The following is a 17391-nucleotide window of genomic DNA, read 5'->3' as shown; positions in this document are numbered from 1 at the left end:
GTAATCGCTAGCGCATATAACGACCAGAGGTCATTAACAGAAGAGTTTTGCTACTCATGACCGTATCCGATTGCAAGGTTACGAGGTTAAGTGAAAGGCTGCAATGCTTCTAAAATACGCGCGCTATCATAACATCGACATAACGGCAAACGAGAGCAACAATTGCAAAAGAAAGAAGATCAAAGATCGACATCAACAGGCATAAAGGTTTACTGCACTGTGATTCTTTGATGTAGAATAAAAAGAGTCTTCGACCTATACACCTTGAATACCTACGGCTGGACCGAAGCTTAAAACATCAGAGCATTCAAAATGGATGTTTGAAAAAGATAGATTCGAATGTGGGTAAGCGTAGGCCTTAACAACTACAATTATTACCCAACAATGAAGAACTTCTTTAGTTTCTTCCTATCTTATCCAATGCTGCCTGCTTCCAACGCAGCATTTCCGGGATCTGTGCTATTGCCCTTTTTAATTCTAACACAGTGGCAGGACAGCGCAAGGTGATATGCCGCTTCAGCAGCTGCTGTCCGTCTTGAACCTTTGAGCGACTCGAAAATGAGGTCCATGTCTAGAAAGAATTACTGGTCAATGATATTCGCATGCGGATTATCACTTCCTGCAAAAACGGATGTATTTAAAGTATTGTAAGCTTCGTCATCTTCTGGCTGTTGTGCTCTTACAGAAGTCGAAGCCGCGGTATCATCTCCTTGATGGTGGGTTATTGGTAATAGCCAACAGGAGGCTTCAGATACGGACATCTTTTTATTTATGTTGCGATTATGCACAACGTTACCAAAAATTGTTTAAAATGTTGCTCTCCAAAATTTTTTCATCCAGCTTATCATTGCAGATCCACTAGGTCATTTTTGCTCAAAAGTAGGCGGTTGAGGATCTGGATTTTTGTATTGATTACAACATTTCGTTCCACTGATTCTTGCCGCATTGGATTTCGGGGACTTAGTATCAGACCCAGGCTGGATAAGATTGTTGTTATGCGTTTGTTACAGGTAATATACTCGTAACTTACAGATGTCTTGTGAAGCTCTCGACAAAGTCCAAGTGGATTTCTGGGTCGAATGTGTCCCCATCCAGCACATCTTGTCGTACTATTTTGCGCAGCTCGATACTGGTCGTGTGCACCTTGCTATTGCATGCAGCATGGCGTTGCAGGGCCCTGATGAATGCATTCACATCAACGCTGTACAGGTTGGCGTAGAATCTTCTTTACGCCCCAGAGTGATGCAATAGGCATTTGATATATTCATCATCCAGATTAAGGATGCTGTGTCGTGCAACTCTAGAAGCAGCGGTTAACATTATACCCTTTCTTCATCAATAAAGAAAAGTGTGTCCGTTACAGATTATCCATCATTTCTTTCGCTACTTATCATCACGTTCACGGTTTCATCTTTTTCTTCTATATTACAAGCAGCACTACGATTAATAGTGGCACCTCCGATTTTTACATACTGACATCAGTGTCCTTGATATTCGTGATACTTCCTTCCAATGCTGCTTTCTTTGTTGAGATTCCGCTGGACGTGGATGATGAAGCTTGCAGCGGAGTCTAGGCCAGTCATGCGCATCTGCAGAAATGCTTAGATTCTAGTCCCATCTTATATATCCTTTTCAGAATCCTTGCATGTGCCATTATTAAAGCTTTGAAAAGTTCGCTGACGGATATTTGTCACTTATTCTTGGCTTCCCGCCGTACGACAGCGCGAATACGGTTTGGCATACTATGCATAAACTTCTTGCAATCCTTTGACGTGATCTGGTGATACCAGATATGAACTGTATGGTCAAACAGCTCATCGCAATTCTTGAAACGGAAAATTCCACTGCAGCTGCTCGTGCTTGAGAACGGCCCACAAGTGGTCCATTGGGTTCAAGTCTCGCGGGTGGAAAGGTCAAGCGAGTGGAACGGGCCATTTGCTTTGAGTCATTTTCTCCTGAAAGAAGATATTGTTGGATACAGCTTGTTCATATCGTTAATATCCTTGAGTTGGCGATGCGAGCCATGGGCCCATGACGTGTACCGAAGAACAACTCCAAGTCACAGTGCTGTCTCCAGCATGTTTGTAGACGTGCTGCTCTCGAGATTGCTGCTCCTGTAGATCAACCCAAGTGCACTCGGCACCGTCTGAACCGCAGCAGCTGATCTGGGAACATGCGCATCGGTCCTTTCGGACATCGTCGAGTGCTCTTCTGGGCCGAGAATATGCGGATGATCTCAACTTTCGATGGTCATCTTGCGTATGTACTTGTCTCCAAAATGCGCGTAATCAAACTGAAGTATACATTGTATGTAAAATGTATCTCATCCGAATATCGGAAGAGAAGGAGAAGGAATGGAAGGGGAAGAGAGATAAACAAAGACCGATGCAAGATGCCATTGACAACTTAGGTTTTTTTTTATATTTTGATCAACGATGCGCCGGCAATGATTGTTACACAATCAAACCTGGAGGGAACATTCCCATGTGCAAAAATAGCACCTGCGAGCGAAATCAGGACATCTTTTGCAGAAAATGCAGGTTTATATGAAATAATTGCTGGGAATAATAAAAGACACTGAAAACGACAATGGTGTTGGCATTTATTTGAAGAGGACATAAAGAAAAGGAAAGAGAAGAGAAGCAAGAATAAATAAGTGGAGGATGGAGTTTACAGAGTTGAGTTCGTTTGAGCCGCATATGGATGACGACAATTCACCTCCTTTTCCTTTCTTGCGAGTGAGAACAGCGAACCTTTTTTTCTCTTTCTCCTCGTTTACTCTTTTCTCCCTTTTTCCCTCACGCGTTGCGCAATGCCTCATTACCAGGTACGGCAGCCTCCACCAGCACAGTCTACGTCCCTAGCACCAATAGACCGAGCACTTCTTAAGGATACCATGGAAGTACCAGTAGCAGCACCGGTATTTGAGGGGCATCTTTATCTGCGAACACAATCGAAACGATGGCAATGGCGCTTATTTCGCTTTGATGGAACCAGCTTCACCTGCCTTTCGACACGAAAAGTCAAATTACCCCCTGACACACCTGTAACAGTTCCCAACCAGGATCTGGTTTGCAGTCAACTCAACGGCTCGCCCTCCATAAACACATCACTCACCTCGCCGCTGCTGGCAACACCGAAAGATAAGTCGCTCCGGTTGACACATCGAAGTATGCCCAATTTAGCAGCAGCCGATGAGCCGCCGATGATGGCAAACTACTATCAATTGCCAAAGTGGACAGTGGATGTTTCCAATATTTCTGCTATCTCTGTCTTGAAACGATCCAAAAAAAGATCCCCCTTTTCTCCTTCAAAATCAAAATGCTTCTGCATACGAACATTGGACGGACAATGCTACATTATGAAGGCTGCAAATCACAAAGAGCTCGAGCGATGGCTCTTTGTCTTGACCAAAATGTGGAAATTTGCTCAAACTATTCGTAAACAATTACTAAGTCAGCAATCCGCCTTAGTCCCTCAACAACAGCAACAACAGCAGCAGCGCACTACTATTCCACAGACGCAGCAGCATCGAATAGCGGATGACGAAGATGATGCCCCGGTCATGCGCAGTCTCGTTCCACCAGCACCTCCACGGCATGTCCAAAAAGCTCAGCCCGCTCCAATTTCTGTTACTCAGCACCCAACTCCACCAATTCCACCGCAACCACAACAACCAGCTTCTCCTTACGATACACTGTACAAACCGCCAACTTTGAATGCTGAGAAAACACAGTGGATCGACGAATGGCGGAGGTCCCTTGCGCAGCTGGCTGCATCCGGTGCCAATATCAATATGACTCCTCCACCTATAGAGTCTATACCTGACGACGACAACGTAAGCAGTCTTAGTGGATTTACTAGTATCAGCGCACGCGAAAGACCTCCAAAGAAAGTGTCAAGTACAACAATGCCGCTGCGTAAACCGTCTAAAAGATCGCTGCGGTCATCGAGCACGAGACGAGGAGGCGGCAGCGGCGGCGGCGGTAGTGGCGGCGGCGCAAAATCCAACCTCATCGCTCCCGCGGATGCCTCCTCAACAGCTATTCTACCGACTCACGAATTGCCACTGGATGATCGACCTAGCTCTTCACTGAAAAAGAAACGTTCCGACGAAGTAAAGAATTGGATCTCCAGCAGTAGAGGAGGGGCAGGAGGTGCAACAACTGATCACGGACCAGAAGAAAATGATGCTGGATCTCCAGGTAAAAATACTTCATGTAGATCATAAATCGTTGACAATATCTGATGCATTGTTTCAAGATCGATGTAATTTGGAGTATTTCCAAGACGTGCAGACGGTCATGAACGACGATGAAATGGAAAGGACTAGATCTTTACAAGGAGCATCAGTGCGATATCACACGTCTGTCCGCGGTCGAAATATCCAGATTGTGGATTCCTCTAAAGCCTACGACAAAGCATCCATACCTCAAAAATCAACCACGCAGCAACGCGCTTCCATGATTGTAGATGTCCACGCTGCTTCACCGTTACAGACCATTGTCCAATCACAACTCCGTTTACGAGATGAAGAGAAAATCGATGATGAAGATATGAGCCTAGCTGATCTACAAAAATCACTTCGACGTGTTAGCATGTACGACCGCCCGTTAGATAGTTTGCACAGCAGCAACCAGCATGTACGTACGCCTTCTGCATCGTCAATTCTCGACCGAGCAGCACCTATACCACCACCCCACCATACCCCGTCTCCGATCGTTGCCCCTGCGGTTCCTCCTGTACCCCTCAGAGGAGGCGGTGGAGGATTTCATACTGCCTATTTCGTACCGCCAATGATGGAATCTAAATCAGCAACCCAACCGAAAAGGTCTCGACACAGCTTCGTGGGTTGGGGCGACAAAACGCCCAGACCACAGTCCTACTTTGAACAAATGAACATGTTTGCGACAAAGAGTAGTAGTACGCACCAACAAATCAGGCAACCACTTGTCGAGTCTCAACGATATATCTAAACAGTCTTTTATATATATATTCTAATATTCCGTATCTATTTCTATTATGTACTTTCAATTCTTCTCCTTACTCTCAATCCTTTTTTTGCCATCTTTCTTTGAACTGTCCGACCGCTATAAAATTACTGGCTCATGTGTAGTTGCCAGAGAAATCGTCAAAGTATTGGGCATTTCAGCATCTTCCGATTGAACTGTTACCCTTCCTATGCATTTCATATCCATCTCACAGGCATATTCATAGTTTACAACTTGTATGCTATATGATGGGAGAATTGCAGACAAGATACAAAGCATCCCTGCAGTTTCTAGTTGCTGTCGCAGGAAAGATACGAAGTCAACATCATAGACATCTGAATATTCCAATTCACGTTTCTATACTTTACTAGAATGTAATTGCTTGGCCGGCCATCGTCGTTTGGTTTGCAATTAATCGTACTTGTGTACACGGGTATAATGCAACCTACATTGCTTACTATTGCTAGCTTCACATCCTAAACCAAACATCCATGCATTCGACACTGCAGTAGGCGCTAAGGCATGTATGTAGGCTACATCGTCTTAAGAAAATTTTTGCGTGAGACAAGTTCTTGTAAGACTTACATACACGGTAAAGAGCGTGTGAGTTGTACTAAAGTGCTTACAAACAATAGCATCGAAATTGAAAGTTCTCGAGGAAGTTAGTTGTTAGCTGGGATTGGGTCCAAAGCGCAAGATTGCTTTTGGCGTCTTTACAGCGTGCTCCATGCTCCATGCAGCATCGCAGCCCTGTGTAACCTATCATTGTCCCTGAATGTATTAGTCACCCGTAGTGTTTAACTAGAGCATAAACAGCTTCCTCGAATGAAGTTCCATTTACATCATCCAATTTTACCACCTGCTGTCAAGTTTCCTTTCGACCATTAACGACAATCGAGAACTATTTCTTTGAAGAACGATAACCTTTCATAAAATCAGGTTGTAAACAATACATATAGCTGGTGATCTCCCGTAAACATAATGCTGTCATTTCTGCTGCGAAATGCTTTATATTATCCTTAATAAACAATGGTTGGGGTCTTTCAGCTAGGGATCTCGATTGAGCTTCAGCGTACAAATATCATAGTCTCAGTGATAAGGGCGACGTTAAAGCAAGAAAGCTCCGATTGCTAAGCTATAGTACATTCACTTTTTTCGCAGCAAGCTTCATTTAATTACTAACAAGTTGGATTATGAGTCATTAACGCGCAAGTATTGATATTGAAATGAAAAGGGCACACGTCGGTCCAATCAACCTTTATTTGACCACTCCTTGCTTGGGTCGTATCGCCTAGTAACATGATCGACACGCTATATATTACTCTCCGCGCATTGAGCCACAACTAGCTGCAGAAGTGAAGATCATCCCATTAGAAATGTTACAGAAACTTCCAGGTCCCACTATTGGAGATATAATCATTTTTTGTTGTTCTGATGCAATGACTATTAATGGATACCTACGAAGATAATAGGAAACATAACTGAGAAACATGAAAGACTGGGAGGACAGGATGAGCAGGTAAAAGTATTGATACGATCATCTCAGCTCCAAAAAAGCATCGGGAGAACCTGCCGTCCCATTTACGGCAATGCAAACCTTCGGTTCCGCCGGGTCTCTCGTTTCTCCCCGCTTGGACCGTCGGATATCCTGCAAAGCCCACTCATGAGCGTCCTTGGTAAGCCGATCCCGTAGCAGACAATGAATCAGGAATCTGACTGCATTTGCTCGCAGTGACGACCACGTTCTCACAGGGAGCGGTTTTTTACGCTGGAGAAACCGTTTCCTGCACGATCGCCTTTACGAACCCTCTGCCAACGCCGCCTAAACCGCCGAGTGCCTCGTCGTCCACTTCTTCATCGTATAGTCGACGTTCCAGTGCGCGTTTCAGCCAGCCTCCGCAGCTCCATCCCAAACACAATTCCAATCACAGCCGTTCTCCTTCGCTATCGTCATTCTCAGAACTGGCCGTGTCGCCGCCAAAGAAGAGCGCGTTGCGCCAAGAGAACTCAAAGTCAGCAACTGCAACCTTAACCTCACTCGCATCTTCCACATTTTCCTTTTTCACAGGTCAAAGAGATGAAGAGGAAGAAGAAGCAGGTAACTCGATGTTTGCATTTCATTCACCCTGCATTTACTGATAATGAAATGCAAAGTGACGACAGAAAAGCCGGTGACAAGGGAGGATAGGATGAGAGATACACTACCGTCTCAGGAGAACGGGAATCCGATTTCAATCGAATTGGAGGATGTGGAAACGCCGCGATCTAGCATGGATTTGGGACATTTAAGTCGACGAAGCTCTATGGATTCCCTCGCATCATCAGTGCACCCGTTCCAAAATCGGCAGTCGCAGTTGACAGGGCCCAGATTATCACAGATCCTGCTACGGTCTTCTTCTTCGCCAGCTTTGGCCAAAAAGCCGGAGCATTTGCTGTGGGGTTTTGCACAGGTCGTTGGTAACTTCATTGTGGATCCAACCTTGATCAACAACAACGAATTTGCACCTTTGAAACGACGCACAATGTACAGACCCCACGGCGCCGGAATAGGTGGTGGAGGTGGATTGATGATGGGCAAACCGGATGCTCAATCTAAGATTGGTACGAGTGTACATATGTTCTCAAAGGTTTTACGCAATTTAAACGAGCATGTCGGATGTAGATACCCGTACTACGCCCGTGATATCAACACCGCCATCCATTTTGTTCGTGGACCTCGATCTAGCCCCTGGAGAAACAAAGAAATGTAAGTCGTCAACAGAGATCCCTTGCGATAGAGACTGTAGTAGATTGATCTACAGAGCTAATAGTTTCGTACAAACTGAAACTTCCAAACGACATTCCTCCATCGCATCGAGGAAAAGCAATTCGCTTCAATTACTCACTCGTTGTTGGCACGCAGAGAGCAGCATCAAATTCATCCTCGCCAGCAACAGGTCAAGGCCACATTGTGCAAGTGCCATTCAGAGTACTAAATCACGTCGCCGGTGTGTGTGGAACGTCGTATACAAACCAGAAAATTTCATGCTTAACATGATATCATACAGAGGATGGATCAAGACCGATATATGATTTGATGAACCCTGTTGTACTTTACAAGGACGAGGCTATCGTGGAGGCATTTTCCGAGGAGGATTTTAAACGACCTAGGGCTCAATCAAGGCGGATGTCTAGCGTCGCAGGTGAATACTTGTTTAACCGTATCATGAATCCAAAAATTTACTGACTATGTCAACAGCTGCCGAGAAAGCACGAGTCGAGTTTATTAATTACATCGATGAGCTTTTAGAACATAGTACCGAGAACTCCCGACACGAGATTACTCGGAGAGAGAGCGATGCTTACGATGAAGCAACGACGGAAGATAGTGATGAGGAATTTGGATTGGCAGAAAAGCGGATAAGCGGCAGAGCATGCGCGCGAATTGTATCACGGATCACGAATACTAGCCGAAAAGGTTCGAATCATACTTGCATGAGCAAAAATTCAAATAAGAATACTTACATTTCCTTTCAGCCATGTTTGACATTTGCAAGAATAATCAAAGAGTTGCTCATTTAAATCTTACAAAAACGGCGTATCGATTGGGCGAAGCAGTGATGGGCGTACTGGATTTCGAGCATGCTATTATACCCACATACGAAGTAAGAAAGTGCATTCTTTGATTTGGAAACAGCTATGCTAATTTACCATTGCAAAGGTATCAATATTATTAGAGAGTAGTGAAATTATCGAGCCTGACATAGCATTGCGACAACCTGCGCAGATAGCGAGGATATCTCGAAAATGCTACGCTGAACACCACTCGTTTTGCCTTTCCCATCGACGCCTTGCCTTTTCACTGCCAATCCCTGCCATAGCCTCACCAGAATTCCAAACCACAGGAGGTAAAGTCGAAAATACATTTGAAAGGAACGGTCCGCTGATGCCAATATATAGTCAAACTGCAATACTATCTGAAATTCGAATTTATCGTCGCACAGAAAAAGCAGGATGATACCTTTCCCAATGCCTTTATTCCAATCAATGTAGATGAACGACACAAACATTATCAAGGCACACAAGATGTGGATGTCAGCACTTTTGATTGCCAAATCCCCATCCGAGTGTACGGTGCCCCGGGAGGAACCGATCGTGCGGTGTACGGACGACCGTTCACATTCATTGTACAATAATTGTATACAGTCCAAACTATACATTGCCGCAATCTTTGCTTGCTTGCTTGCTTGTTACTGTTATTTGTTTCTACTCACTGTGTGATTTGTTGAAGGATCCGTAAGGAAAAGGGCAATGCCGTACATACTTTGAATTCAACGCTTTGCAAAAGTGTATCGTTATTTACGAATATCCCATGTGAGAATCAATGACTTGTGCAAAGGCTGTCAAGTTTGGTTCTGGAAATTCGCGCTTGGAAAACTGTCGCACTTGCTGCACAGCTTCCACGAGTTCGCTATAGCGTGGCAGGTGTTACTAGAGGATTTTCAAGGTTTTTGAAGAGACGATTTACCTCGGTCGCGTAGCGACACAGTATCGTCCCTTCATCAAGGCATTTGCAAGCTCTTGCTGGTGGTTATCCATCAATGTAGGGTTGCTGACCACGATAACTGACCGCTGCTTTGTCTTTGGTAACCTCAGTGCCTGCAAAATCGAGCCCGCGCCTACATCGACGTAAGGATAAACGACTGAAAAAAGCAATGGATATTGACAGTACCAGCGTGACATATGATAAGATCTGCATTTTCCATATCCACAGTTATGTCTGGTTTGTACTTGTAGCCCTCGACCTTGACAGCAGGCACGCGATCTGGGGCGAAAGCTGATTCTGATTCACCATACTGGACCAGGACTGACGAATACCCAAGTTCCTTCACAGTCTTTAGGAATTTCTCACAGGACACTTGATGAATGAGTTCATTGAAACCGGTCGACCCTACGGTGACAAAGACGTTCATCTTGGCACAACGGCTCCACAAGCTCAGACTTAATTAGGAAACTAGGAGCACTTTATCTACCTGGTTCTACAATGCAAATACAGACAGACATGGAAAAGCAAGTAAAATATTTGTATTATTACATCCAAATGTAACAAAAAGAGGAGACGGACAAGCCATCTCCAAGGAACTTTGGTTGTATTGTTACCAATAAACTCCATGTAACGAGAGATTCAAACTGTTTTTAATTTACATAGTTGCTAGGATATACAACTTGCCGATTTCGCCGCGCGCGATATGTCAATAGCTGTTTGCCAACGCGTCTGGTATTGACAACCTCCAGTCTGTCGTATCTTTGTGTTAGGCCGAAAACCGCGAATCCAAAGAGGGGTGCAACGACGGGAGTAGAGCGCATCTTGTATTCTTGAAAAACCGGGTGGTGGGATTTGCAAGGTCATGGTACCAACCCGTTTATATATTCTTTTTTTTTCGGCTCTTTTTTTGAAATATAAAACAGGCTTTCTGGATAGCGTAGCTTTGGAATTAGTGCAAGGGATGCTGGTATTATGCAAAAACTTGCCTTCCTTCTTGTTTGATCTCTTGTTTTCCATGCTCTGTTCTACACTGCATGTGGATTCTGTATCAGAATTATGATTGTAAAGCTGTGTGAATATGCATGTAGCCAAAGTGCAAGGCGCCACGACACCAATGCTTAATTTATTGAGCATTGCAGCTCAAAGAATCAAGAACACAATTGCAAAAATGCTCCAGACAACGCAGGCTGATAAGTTATGGATTCGATGTAGACTTATATCGGACCATCCGGTTTGTCTGTTCAAAGCTCCACAGGACTTTGGGATGGTGCTGTAGTCCCGTCATGATTAAGCTCTGAGTCATGCATACATACTACGTACGTGCTTTCTTGCTTTACTCCTCATTTGATGCTTGAGAACAATTTTTTCCTGTTGCAGTTTTTCCTGCGGCTGCTTTGCAATACTCATATACTATGAAAGTCAATAAACGGCTCGCACAAACTCTTATAATGTTAGCTGGGCTGCAATCACTGTTACAGGAACTATGCCATTGCAACGGCGATGATATGCCTTAATGCCTTCGGCTTTAAAGTCATCTAATTCAATATTATGGTGTTTAACTAACTAGATAATATGCCCTCATTATCCTTTCTTCTCACCATTTGTTGCAGTGATATATGTATATTAAGAGGAAACGAATGCCATCAGTGAGGTATCATGGCCATAGACATTTCACTATTCTGGAGGGATATGGCGGCAGAATAAGCTGTACACTCTACTTTGAGTGCTATTTTAAAGATTTCACGACTCAAGTAGATGGACAATCTTTGAATACCTTTGGTGGTGTAAGTGCATCTTCTCCAAACGACGACCCTGTGTCTATTCCAAATGTCCTCCTGGATTGATGGAGTTCGAGTTCCAGGAAAAGCGATGTTCACACTCAATAGTTACTTTGAAATAATAGAACTGATCTATGTATTTGAAGAAAAAGGGCCAAATTGCTGGATCGAGCTTTCCATGTTACCATGGATTCCTCCCGTGCGATAGTGTTCGAAATGTTGCACTGTACATACATATCTTTCTACCCACTCGTCTTTAATAGCAAGTTTGCTAGGAGCACTGAGAAAACCAAAGTTTTCTTAAGAGATCAAGCCAACTTCTACTGATATTTCGAGTTGGTTTTACCTCGGCATGTATTCAGCTGCCTTGCAACGAGGCGGAGGGTCAAGCCGGCCCATCATTATATTCACTCCTTCTCCTACGGGCCTCTCTCTACCCCTCCGCACATGAGCACAACGACAACTCAAGTCTCTGTCTCGTCCGACAACAAAAGTGACCTCACGCGTAAAGGGACTGCGAAGGGTCAATTCTCGAGCACAATGACTCCTTCAAGTCGGCAAGACGTACTTGCTCTGAAGCAGCAACTTGCGGATGCTCTGGGAGAGAATGGACCTCTTTACTGGGATGCACTCAAAGATTTTGTCGCAGGGAAGCTCAACAGAAGCGAGTTTAACTATTACGCGAACCTTTATTTGACTCAAGAGCACGGTAAGCCGTGGGTTGGGGCCCGATTTAGGGCAACCAGAGTGTACTGATCGCAGTGAACTGTTTAGCGCACCTACACAATGCATTCATTCTAAGCACGGTACACAATGCACAAACTGCAACGCCACCGCCGTCAAAGCATCGATCTGTTGGCTGGGCCAAGCGAAAACGAGGCAAGGACGGAGGGCTGGCAGGCAGCGATCAGGATCGCGATCCGGCGAAACGAAAGCTTAAGCTTGATGTAATGTCACTCAGCAAAGCCGACCGAGACATGATACGAGCATCAGTCAAAGCAGCAGGAGATAAAGCAAGACTACAACCGTATATTGAAAAGCTGGTTGAGCCCCGGATTAACCGTGTACCGCCTTTACCATTACCCGCTGAACAATTACCACCTAGTAAGTCCCATTGTCGGAAGGGAGATCGATTAGCATTAACACGCATTATCTCTGCTTTAGCATTTAATAATGATTACGCGAGAGGCCTACTGGCTCCTATTTGTACAGATTTAAAGGAATTACCTGGTCCTGAGACTTTACACGCACGGATGACGAGTATTGCGCTGGAACACGGGCTGTTAGGCATAGGAGACGATGTCGTTCATGCGATGCTGCTGGCAACAGAGGCAAGTTACCGATTTGAAAAAGAGTATAATATAGAATGTAAAATCTAAGACTTGAAACTATAGAGCTATCTGAAATCAGCGATCGCAAATGCAGTGTGTAAGCGACGTGTCAATCGGTCTATTGGATTGAAAATGGAAATGGATACGTCAGAGTCTCGGGCAGCAGCAGCCAAACAGATATCCGATAACAACAAATCAGCATCAAAAAATAATGCAAAGCAGCAGCCATCATCATCATCTACCACTTCTCGCCCCTCATCACCCTCCCCTGACTTGGAGAGCAGCTCCAGCACCGACGAAGAATCATCCTCCCTTTCAACTTCCTCTACCTCCGCCGCCAACTCCATCGCCCTGCGAGATCTTCAATTTTCACTTAGCATGTCCCCCTACGTCCTTGTAGAACGGCCCATGAATGCCGAAAGATTATTAGCGATACTGACAGATAGCGAGGACGAGGAAACCGATGATTATTTAGGAGATTCAGGCTCTGAAGATGGTTTTGATCTCTGAAAAGAATAAAGTATTATGTATGTTCCACCGGAGTTCAAGTCCTGCGCGCTTGCATCTTCTCTACCTTTTGGGAGAATGGTATCAGTGAGGTTCACGAAACATGATCAAAATGACTCTACCCCTCTCACCTGAAGAAAAACTCTCTTCTCCAACAGACTGCAGAGATAGACGAAACCTTGAAACGATTGTCTTCACGCAAAGGCGTCAAAGCAGTTGTCATTCTCAACAGCGAAGGCCAGGCCATCCGCTCCACCATGAATGAGGAACTGACGAAGCAATACGGCCAGCTGATCTCGGCTCTTGTCACCCAGGCTAGAACGACAGTATCCACGCTGGACGACCAAGTGAGTTCTTGAGTACATGCATTTATAATATGATTTCGAGTAACTCGACTGACTGCTGCGCGTCTTTTCGAGCAGAACGATCTAACATTTTTGCGTGTGCGAACAAAGAAACACGAGATTATGATCGCTCCCGGCAAGTTTATACATGATGCTATCCGCATACGATTCGAGGAATAACCTCCTTTTTTTCCCATTTACATAGATCGCGAATACCTCCTCATTGTTGTACAGAACCCGGCAGAAAGCATGCCCCAATAAGAATACCTCACCCTCTTGCCCCATATCTGCATAATATATCTTGTTCAAGAGATCTACAATCAGTTTATTCGAGTCTCTAAAGGCAATTGTTGATCTTTATGTACACTACTACTCAAATGCCGCTGAAGGTCATATTCTCGATAAAACTTGAAATTACATCCTGCAATTGGGCATCCAATATTCAGCTTCGAGTCATCCGTAGCATTAACTTTTGACGGATGCCCGGTCAATTCCTCAATTATATCCGGACCACCCGGTATTTTTCGTTTCGCAGGGACGACAGGTGTATTCTGCTTTTTCTAAAATGCCATGTCAATCCAAGAGCTCAAGTGAATTCACAGCAATTTTCCTACTTACTTGATGTGATCTTTCATGCCTTTCAAAGTGACTTTTGTAGTAAAACGTTTTCCCGCACCCTTCGAAAGAGCATTTGTAGCGTCCATTGTTTTCGTGACATATCAGGACATGCTGCCTCAAGTTCTTTTTCTATTTTAAACATTCCACAAGTGAATGAACCATCCATCATCCAAGCCAGCCAATTCCTTATACGTACGGTATCAAAGACACGATCACATCCTTCCCAATCGCATGGTAACTGTTCGCCAGGAGTATGCCGTAATTTGTAATGAGCTTTCAGCTGTGTCTGGCGCTTGTATATCTTTCCACACTGCGGGCATATTTTCGGGTGATCAAAGGAGACGTGGTGTCGTAGCTCGGACCACTTTGAGAATTTTGCAGAACATTCAGGGAATCCACAGAGATAACGCATTTCGTCTGAATGCGTCAGGGTATGTTTCGCGAGTTTCGACCGTGTATCGAAGCTCTTGCCGCATTTTTCGCATATATATGGCTTTTTGCCAGTGTGTGAGCACATGTGTTTTCGAAGCTGGTATTTCTTGCTAAATGATTCCGTGCATCCTTCCCAAGTGCACTTGATACAAAAGTTAAAATCGATACCCTTTTAGTCCACACGAGTCATGAAGTTACCTCATACGGGGTTGGTCGTTGGTGCAATTCCATGTGTACGTTGAGTCGCTGCCTAGTCGCAAACGCTTTGTTGCATTCGGGACAAGTTAGATCTTTGAGCTTTTCCGGCATATGCGTACGCATGTGCTGCGAAAGATGCGTCGATCGTCGATATGACTTGTCGCAACCTGCAAAGGTACACTTGTATGGCCGCTGCATTGCTTGTCAGTCACCGCGATCTGTCGATCGATCACTTTTAATCGCTAGTCACCTCTCTCGTATGTACATATTTGTGCTCTTCGAGTTTCCAAACTTTCTTGAATGCTTTACCACATCCCTCAAATGGACAGACGTATGCCATACGAGAACCGACGAGACTAGCTTTCAATGGTGGATCGACTTTAGTCACTGTCTCGTCGGTAGTGGACATGGTTTGACAGCTGCACAAAGAAAAAAAAGGATCGGCTGAGATAGAGATCAGTGCGCTGTGGTGTAGCAAAATCACTGCTGCATATCCTGTCAGGATGAATTGTAACCGCAGGCAAAAGCCAACCATTCCCTCTCACTTTCTTCTATTTATATCTGTCGAGTATACCGCCAATTAGCAACATTGGTTTGTTACTTTCTTGTGTTCTGCTTCACTGGCAATTTTTGGGAAATAAAACTTCGGCGATATTTGTAAGCTTCACATTACAATAGCGCCTATTTATGACCATAGCTACCTTAGCCAAAATAAAGAAAAGGACTCTTTCACCGTTTATTGATGACAGTCCTTTCCTTATTTTACTATTGAACAACCAAACTAAAACAGTCACTACAAGTATTCTCCCCTCTAGAAGTAATCAGTTCTCTATCGACACAACTCGTAGTGCATCTCCTACTTCTGTTTTCGGCTCGCTTAGTTTTACTTTTATATCTCTCTGCAAGCCAAAGAGGATATCGCGCTGCCGAATTTGACATTGTATATTTAGTTTGAGTTTGCGAGCGTGCAGCGACCAGAAATTTAACAATTGTGCAAATGGTTGTATAGTCAGATTGACGTGGATGTGAAAAGGTGGACATAATCGGCTTCTGCATAAGAGAAGCTTCGGACACCATAAAGGCAGTCTATTGGCACAAATCATCGAATAAATATCATCTGTATCCCGTCTTGAACGCGAAGATTGGATCTGCGTTATTCTCATCAGATTCCACCGTGTAAGTTGGTTCGTCATATTCGCGCGCTTCATCCAGTTGCTCGACAATATCCGAGCAAAGCAACGCAGTAATCAGAAGTAATCAGTTGACAACGCAAAGATGGATAAGAATATTTGCAGATAGTATCCCTCCTCAGAGATTTCAAGTAAGTTCGTCTACTATTTGCTATCAAACAACGCCTTTTCCAAAATCAAGCCAAGTTTTGCGTTGGACGTAGCATCTGCAGTTTTCGTCGCACAACTGTACCACGTGCCACGCGCAAGTGACAGCAACGAAAAAGGTGCAGGAGGGGGGCCCTTTCTGCTACCTGCAACATGACGTTTTCGAGCGCGATGATGACTGATGAGAATCTAGCGGCCCATGCACACGATCCTGAAACGCACGTTGTCAGCGCAGTGGGAGCTGTCGGTACAGGCAAGTCCAGCCTGCTCAACGTGCTTGCTGGAGAGCGATTGTTCGAAACGGGTGAAGCATATGTATGTATGCTAGATCCACAACACTGGATAAAACTGAACTGGTTTCCGTTAACACACACGCACACACACACAATGACAGGCTACCACTAAGGTTATCCAAAGCGCAGTGCGACCATACAAGTATGCACCGGGGACAAAGTATTGCCATTTGATTGACACGCCAGGACTTTGTGATTCGTCTGCACGCGATCGGCACAATGTGAATGAAATGGTGCGATATTTTAAGACACTCGAGTACGGTGTCAGTGCGTTCCTGCTTGTTTTCGATATCAAGGATATCAGGTAAGGGAAAAGAGCAGGGCTCTGTTGGGTGGTGGCAAAAATACCCCGCATGGTAAGGAGGCTAACACGCAGCCATATCAGACTCGATGCGTATACCCAAGAAATGCTCAGCTTGTTCCAACAGCTGTTAGGCAGGGATTTCTGGGACTTTGTTGTGATCGTATTCACCCATGTCGACGACGAAGTGCGGGACGAGCTGGATGATGCCATTGAAGCGGTGTTAGATCCAGAGGGTAAGTCATCATATATTATGAATGAATTTAAACGATGGGAATAAGTGCTAAGTCATCAATAAAAAAAAATAGACGGGTTTGTTGCCGAGATTAGCCGTCTCTACAAACTACCGGCAAAAACATTTGTCCCAAGCGTTGTATTCGTTACGACGCAGAACGTCCGCACAAGCAACCTAGCTCAGAAGCAGCTCCGTGAAGTCTACAACGCTGTTGTTCGGTGTGAAGCACGCAACGATCACCGCCGATTCAACTGCACATGGTTCCGTCAAATTCTTGCGCAACAGACGGAGGAAGAGAAAACCGAATTTATTACACAAAGTATATTCAAAGCTTGGAGCAACGTTGCATCAAATGTCTGCCGCTTACAATGAAAAACAAAAAAAGTTGGTTTTACCCGAATTTGAATATTTTTTTTCTCTGGGTTTCAGGTCATCGAAAGGGGATTGGCAGATTAAGCCTATTCCTTCTTTCCCGCCTTCCGATAACTTCTGTCCTTCTGA

At 44.6% G+C, this 17391-nt stretch overlaps 8 protein-coding genes across 8 annotated transcripts; 5 read left to right on the top strand and 3 right to left on the bottom strand.

Annotated features, from left to right (window-relative positions):
• Nucleotides 1–844: 844 nt before the first annotated feature.
• Nucleotides 845–1375, bottom strand: VTP01DRAFT_3753 (uncharacterized protein; the record flags this gene model as incomplete). Its single annotated transcript, XM_069382359.1, has 4 exons — nt 845–977; nt 1031–1177; nt 1232–1300; nt 1362–1375. The coding sequence occupies 4 exons, from the start codon at nt 1373–1375 to the stop codon at nt 845–847; spliced, it is 363 nt and encodes a 120-aa protein (XP_069236079.1).
• A 1437-nt stretch (nt 1376–2812) lies between these two features.
• VTP01DRAFT_3752 (uncharacterized protein) lies at nt 2813–4976 on the top strand (the record flags this gene model as incomplete). Its single annotated transcript, XM_069382358.1, has 2 exons — nt 2813–4205; nt 4264–4976. The coding sequence occupies 2 exons, from the start codon at nt 2813–2815 to the stop codon at nt 4974–4976; spliced, it is 2106 nt and encodes a 701-aa protein (XP_069236078.1).
• Nucleotides 4977–6654: 1678 nt separating this feature from the next.
• On the top strand, nt 6655–9166 carry VTP01DRAFT_3751 (uncharacterized protein; the record flags this gene model as incomplete). The annotated part of the gene is made up of 10 exons (XM_069382357.1): nt 6655–6667; nt 6724–7089; nt 7146–7592; nt 7654–7737; nt 7802–7978; nt 8039–8173; nt 8230–8448; nt 8508–8635; nt 8692–8878; nt 8931–9166. The coding sequence occupies 10 exons, from the start codon at nt 6655–6657 to the stop codon at nt 9164–9166; spliced, it is 1992 nt and encodes a 663-aa protein (XP_069236077.1).
• Nucleotides 9167–9329: 163 nt separating this feature from the next.
• Nucleotides 9330–9943, bottom strand: VTP01DRAFT_3750 (uncharacterized protein; the record flags this gene model as incomplete). The annotated part of the gene is made up of 3 exons (XM_069382356.1): nt 9330–9441; nt 9499–9649; nt 9703–9943. 3 exons carry the CDS (start codon nt 9941–9943, stop codon nt 9330–9332), a joined length of 504 nt encoding a protein of 167 aa, XP_069236076.1.
• Nucleotides 9944–11741: 1798 nt separating this feature from the next.
• On the top strand, nt 11742–13135 carry VTP01DRAFT_3749 (uncharacterized protein; the record flags this gene model as incomplete). Its single annotated transcript, XM_069382354.1, has 4 exons — nt 11742–12003; nt 12069–12398; nt 12459–12625; nt 12689–13135. The coding sequence occupies 4 exons, from the start codon at nt 11742–11744 to the stop codon at nt 13133–13135; spliced, it is 1206 nt and encodes a 401-aa protein (XP_069236075.1).
• A 75-nt stretch (nt 13136–13210) lies between these two features.
• Nucleotides 13211–13737, top strand: VTP01DRAFT_3748 (uncharacterized protein; the record flags this gene model as incomplete). The annotated part of the gene is made up of 4 exons (XM_069382353.1): nt 13211–13219; nt 13291–13479; nt 13555–13612; nt 13682–13737. The coding sequence occupies 4 exons, from the start codon at nt 13211–13213 to the stop codon at nt 13735–13737; spliced, it is 312 nt and encodes a 103-aa protein (XP_069236074.1).
• Nucleotides 13738–13796: 59 nt separating this feature from the next.
• On the bottom strand, nt 13797–15133 carry VTP01DRAFT_3747 (uncharacterized protein; the record flags this gene model as incomplete). The annotated part of the gene is made up of 5 exons (XM_069382352.1): nt 13797–14036; nt 14095–14223; nt 14291–14668; nt 14725–14916; nt 14975–15133. 5 exons carry the CDS (start codon nt 15131–15133, stop codon nt 13797–13799), a joined length of 1098 nt encoding a protein of 365 aa, XP_069236073.1.
• A 1081-nt stretch (nt 15134–16214) lies between these two features.
• VTP01DRAFT_3746 (uncharacterized protein) lies at nt 16215–17262 on the top strand (the record flags this gene model as incomplete). Its single annotated transcript, XM_069382351.1, has 4 exons — nt 16215–16376; nt 16456–16658; nt 16740–16891; nt 16964–17262. The coding sequence occupies 4 exons, from the start codon at nt 16215–16217 to the stop codon at nt 17260–17262; spliced, it is 816 nt and encodes a 271-aa protein (XP_069236072.1).
• Nucleotides 17263–17391: the final 129 nt, after the last annotated feature.

This window comes from Rhizomucor pusillus, assembly GCF_041956525.1.
Source record: "Rhizomucor pusillus strain CBS 183.67 unplaced genomic scaffold VTP01scaffold_18, whole genome shotgun sequence".
NCBI lineage: Eukaryota > Fungi > Mucoromycota > Mucoromycetes > Mucorales > Lichtheimiaceae > Rhizomucor > Rhizomucor pusillus.
The sequence above is the reverse complement of the archived record's forward strand: the minus strand, read 5'-3'. Positions and strand labels throughout refer to the sequence as shown.